Genomic DNA, 5,747 nt, shown 5'->3' with positions numbered 1-5,747 from the left:
TAAAACCACTGCACTGAATATATAGTGTATATATACATATATAATTTCCATGATATATATTATTTTTATATATACATCTAGTACATATATTATTTATTTTACTATATATGGTGATATACATATACAAAGTATATATACTATACCTTTAAATAGTTTCAGAAAATAAATAATTACAGAAAATAAACACTTTTCATTAAGATTCAGTCCAAAAATACAAAAACTGCATCAAAGTTTCTCTTTCAAATTTAATCCTAAAGACTACTAATTTTCCACCTTGGACTGAAGGTGGCTCCTGGCTAATAGTCTGTACCAAACAAGACTCAGGCTGCCGTCGAGGGCGGAGTTCAGAGCTGACAGAGTGCCGGATGAGAGGAGGCGGACTCTGTGTTTCCATTGATGATGCTCAAATGCAGTCAAACTGTATGAACCAGATTATCATCAGTATCTTGTTGCTGCTGTTTAGTCAACCAGACGCAAATTCAAAAGATTACCTGAAAATTATTTCCTATATGTTTATCACTAACTGTATGTGTATATTACCCCACGAGGACACTGCGCTCTCTGAGTGCATAGCTACTTGTGGTCTCTGTAAATAATGTTATAAGGAGTTCGGTCTAGACCTGCTGAATTTGAAAAGTGTCATGAGATAACTTCTGTTATGAATTGGTGCTATACAAATAAAACTGAACTGATTAAGTGCATATCAATTACTTTATCAATAATTGTCAGTGTGGTCAGCTCTGGGCGTCGCCATCTTGGCAGTCTTGACTCCGCCGGCTTCTGGCTGATCCATATATGGTCAAAGAGGTGGAGCTGAATGAAGCATGGTTACTGAAAACTGTAACAGCACCCACCTGTTACTGACCGACCACACCCTTAATTCTGCATAAGTTTAATCCTTAATATCATGAAAAGAGTTGTTGAATTCAGAGACCAAAAGGCTGTAAACATGTTTATTTCTTCAGTTTAATATGGAGACTGACTCATTGGAGTCACTGGAGCCTCTAGTGGACATTAGAGGAAGTGCAGGTTGTTTGTGTATTTTGTCCAGGATGAAGTAATTTTGAGAACTAATTAAGTATATTATTAATATTATATATTATTAAAAGACTGCTTGAAGAACAAATGTTGTGTTCAGTTTTTCTCAGAATATTTGACTGTTATTACAACTTTAAATGGTGGATCGATCGGAACGTCACACTACGGAGGCCCTGAGTGAGTTTTAGCTCATGTCCCTTCGGGGCCTCTATACAGCATCAACACAAACTGTATAATTTCATCCAAACACACAAATAAACTGCCAATTTGCACCTAAAATGTTGAATTTTATTGTTTATCATCTGTTTAATATTTCACCAAAACCTTTACCTTTCAGTCATTTTCCTCCAGCTTCAACATAAAAACAGTGAAAATCAACTTACAGCCATTAATCAACACTGTGGAAACATTTTGGCAAAAATCTGTTTTGTTTTAAATTATGTGCTTAAAGTTAAAAGGTTTTAAGGTTTTACAGCAATAACTTAACGTTTTACAGTGTTATTTGTTTCCAAGGCAACACAGAGCGGGAAGTTTTCAGCCAACTAAAATCCTCAGAGTTCACCAGGAATTCAAGAACGGACTCAAATGAAACAGTTGGCAGCAAACTTCCCTCTCTGGAGTAAATGCAGATTGTGAGAGAGGTTCTGAAACATCCAGCTGTTAATTTGAAAGTCTCTAATCATACAGGAAGTCCCAAACTGGAAAAATCAAAAAAAAAATTTCCAGATGAAAACGATGAATTCAACAAATGAACACACGTTTGGATTATTTTGACTCTTGTGAGAAAATCTTCATAATTGGGGAAAAAAATTGATTATAATTGATTAAATTTTATATTTTCATTGTTGAAAGTTTCAGACTCTAAAAGGAGAAAATAAATTTATTCTGTCGACTGAAAATGTTTCAGAACCAAACTCAAATGAAAACTTCCAAAAGAGCAGAATCAGCTCAGACGCTACAAATATCATCATCATCATCATCATCATGTCACCATGGTAACTGTCATTGTTAAGGTAGGGGGCGGGACATGCAGGGGAATAGGTAGAGGGGGCGGAGCTAAGCGCTACACATCATTTTAGTGGTATAAAAACATAAAAACTTCATTTTTAAAGTTTCCTCTTGTCCAATAAAGGAGCTTGACTGACAGCTGAGGGGAGCCAATGAGGAGGGAGGAAAGAGGTGAAGGGGCGGGGCTAGCACTTAAATACAGACTCACTTCCTGTACAGTTCACAAACACTTTCCATATTTACACTTCCTGCTTCCTGTTAACTGTCCCAACAGTGGCGGCCATTTTGTGTCCAGACCCATTGTCCATGTCTTTTCAACACTGCGCCGCTCACAATGGTACCGCGCCCGGCGGCGGCGCACGCGCCGCGCCGCGCGCAGGAGCCCACGTTGAGCCCGCGCGCGACCCCGGCACCCCACCACCCGCCGCGCCACCCCCCCCGCCGCCTCCGCGCCGGCCCGCGCGCACCCACCCACCCTCCTCAGCCCGTCCCGGCTCCCGTTTCATCTGGGACCTCCGTGGGATCCCGGACGGTGCAACGTCCGTGTTCGGGGCTTTGTGGATGGATGCGATGGCCGGTTCGCCGCCGCCCGCTCGCGGGCGCGCCCCCCGCGCGTGGCGCGTGACATACGCTCGCGGCGGCGCCTGCGGGTCGTCCTTGTCCCCCGGACGGCCGCGCGGTGTACTTGCGCGTGGACTCCGCGCGGCGCCAGCCCGCGCGCGCCGACTCGCACCGCGTGCCGACCGCCTGCGCGCTGCTGCGTCGCGCGTGCGTCCTCGCTGCTGCGCCGCGTGCTTGGACAATTCACCGCGCGCGCCGGGCGGCGGCGTCGGCACGGGCGTGCGCCCGACGCGCGGTGGCGCTTGCTCATCGCAGCCGGCTCGCCCGCAAGCTCCCTGCCAGCTTGCAGCCGCGGCTATCGACGGGGAGGAGGATGAGGAGGATGAGGGGATCTTTGAGGGGGCGGGGCTGTCGATGATGGGTGGGGCGTTGGCAGCGGTGGGAGAGCGGGCTGAAGAGGAAGAGGAGGAGCGTGGGTTGTTGACAGGACAGTCCTCCAGACGAACCCACACGTCTTCCGATTTGTCGGTGAAGCTCCGCCCGGCAGATGAGTCACCGCCGCCGCCGCTCTTTGCCTTCCTCCATGTTCCCTTGGACCTCATGGCGCTCTCCTCCTCGCTCCGCCCCTTCTCACTAGACTCTGATGATGCCGACAAAACCGATGACGAGCTTCCTGTCCTCTTCCACGTCCCCACACGTGGTAACGATGTTGAGTGTTTACCACCGCTCCCTCCTCCCCCGCTGCTGTTTTCCCGCTTCCAGGTGCCGGTGCGGCTAAACCGCGATGATGTAACTTCCTGTGGGCGTGACGGGCTCTCAGAGTGGGAGCGGTTGACATCATGTCTCCTAGTTGTTGATGGTAGTGGTGTATCAGGGCTGGACGGAGACTCTAATGCTGCCGCCGCCGCCGCCGACTCCTCCAGCTTCCTCTTCAGCGTCGGGCTCGGAGCTTCTTTAATGAAGGTCGACTGACGGACGAGTGTTGGCTTCTCTGGCTCCGCCCTCTGCTTCTTGGCCGCCGTGGAGCTGCTGACCCTCGATGCTGACTCACTCCTTGGGATGCCACCGCTGCTGCTCCTAGCTGCCGTGCTCTGTTTGACCGGTCTGGAGGCCGATGATGATGATGATGATGCACTTCCTGGAGACGCTGTGCGCGGCAGCTGCGACAGCTTCCCTCCTTTCTGATTGGTTGCAGAGGACGAGCGAGATGGCGTGGAGTCCCGAGAGGACCCACCTCCTCTGTCAGCACTATCGCTGCTTCCTGGAGCTTTGGCCACAGCTGCTGCTCTGGGTTTGCTCCGCCCCCTGGCTGCGGGCTCCGCCCTTGGTTTACCTGTAATCAGACTCCTATACACCTTCTTCCCACCTCTCAACGCCTTCGCTGCCTCTTCCTCCTCTTCTTCCTGCTCCTTCTTCTTCTTGGCCTCCAGCGTGGTGCGCTCTCCGCCCTTCAGGATCCTCGCCCCACGCTTCGCTGCTGCCTCCTCCTTCTCCTCAGCCTCTTCTTCTTCTGCGTTGTTATTAGCTGCTGGCAGGCGGAACGGCGAGCCCACAGACTTCAGGGACAAGACTGAGTCAGAGTCTGATGATGGCTGGCGGGACAGTGAGGTGGCGGCGGCGGCAGCGGCATTCAGACTGCTAACAATGGAGTTTGCACCTTCCTGGATCGCCTTCCAATCGAAGGATTCAGAGTCAGGGGAGGTGGGACTTCTTGGTGCCTCTGAAGGCTCCTCCTCAGCCAGAATGCCGTCGTTGGTTTTGGGAACAGGAAGTGGCGTTGCAACAGCAGCAGGGACGGTGACAGTGGTGGCTTTCTTCTTCTTCTTGGGCATGGCAGAGCTGATGCACTCCTGCAGCAGGTCGTCCTCCGAGTCGATGCTCAGCGAGCTGAGTGACGAGTTCCTGGAGAAGCAGACGGGCGTGTCCTCGACGTGGAACGCTTTGGGGGCGTAGCCACTGACCGCAGGTGGGCGGGGCTTTGACTCTGACTGTGGAGGAGGAGGTGACTTTTTTCCTGCTTTGACTCCATCTTGCTGCTCCGGCAGCGGCGGTGGTGGTGGAGCGAACTCCTTGTTGTTGTTTTCCTGGTCGATGTCACTCAGAGAGCTCAGGGACGAGTTCCTGGAGAAGCAGACGGGCGTGTCCTCGATGGCAAACTTCTGCTTCTCGTCTGCTGCCGGTGGGTTGGTCGCAGGTTTCGTTCGAGGAAAAACCGCTGCCGTCTGCTGCTTCCTCTTCCTTCCTTCTTCTTCTTTTGTTTTCTTATCCTCTTCGTCCTTCTCGCCACCCTCGTCTTCGTCGAAGTCGAGCGAGCTCAGCGAGTCATTGCGTGAGAAGCAGCATGGCGTACCTTCGATGGGCGTGTAATGGCGTGGTGAGTCAAAGGCAAACCCTGGTTTTGCTTTGGCAGCTGTTGCCGTGGCGACGCTGTACGCCGCCCGCTGGGGCATCGGCTTCACCGGCGACGTTGGCTTCTTCTTCTGCTGCTGCTGCTGCTGCTGTGGGCCCAGAGGAGGCGGAGCTGGAGGAGGAAGAGGCGGGGGGAGGGGTGGAGTTTGGAGTTGCTCGCTGTTAGCTGCAGCTCTGATTGGTTTTCTGGGTTTGGCTTTGGGCATGGCGGCGTTGATACACTCAGCAAGGATGTCCTCGCCATTCTCGCCCTCAGGAAGTCCAGCCTGCCTCCTTTGAGCAGAGGTGGGAGGGACTACAGGTATGACGGCTGCTGCTGTCTCCTCATTGGGTGGGGAGTCGATGGTGAGGTCACTGAGCGAGGTAGCGGTGGAGAAGTTGAGCGGCGTCCCCTCCACACAGTAAACTCTCGGTACCTCTTCTGATGGTGGCAGAGGTACATCCTTCCTCGGCTGGGACTGTGCACGGCTTTGAGGTGGGAGGAGCTTGTAAACCGGAAGTTGGCTGGGTTTCCGTGGCGCAGCTTGCTGTGGTTTCTTTGGTTTCCGTGACGACTTGGGCATGGCCATGTTGATGCAGGCCTCCAGGATCTCAATGTCATCATCATCGTCTGATTCATCGAGGATTGGTTTTGCCGCCTCCTCCTCCCTCTCCTTGTTTCCTCTGTCCTCCTCCTCCTTCTTTTTCGTCATCTCAGCTGCGATGTATGGCTCATCCAGACTGAGTGCGCT

At 51.7% G+C, this 5,747-nt stretch overlaps 1 protein-coding gene across 1 annotated transcript in view; it reads right to left on the bottom strand.

Annotated features, from left to right (window-relative positions):
- Window positions 1-2,972: 2,972 nt before the first annotated feature.
- The window catches only part of apc (APC regulator of WNT signaling pathway), a gene marked incomplete at both ends in the record, with an annotated part of 5,089 nt that continues 2,314 nt past the window's right edge, over window positions 2,973-5,747 (bottom strand). The window contains 1 exon segment of the mRNA XM_035667582.1: window positions 2,973-5,745. Within this exon segment, the coding sequence (XP_035523475.1) occupies window positions 2,973-5,745 (2,773 nt within the window).

The sequence above is a fragment of the Morone saxatilis genome, unplaced genomic scaffold (assembly GCF_004916995.1).
Source record: "Morone saxatilis isolate NCDOM2014 unplaced genomic scaffold, NCSU_SB_2.0 Contig21, whole genome shotgun sequence".
Lineage (NCBI taxonomy): Eukaryota > Metazoa > Chordata > Actinopteri > Moronidae > Morone > Morone saxatilis.
This window is presented reverse-complemented; position numbering and strand designations above follow the sequence as displayed.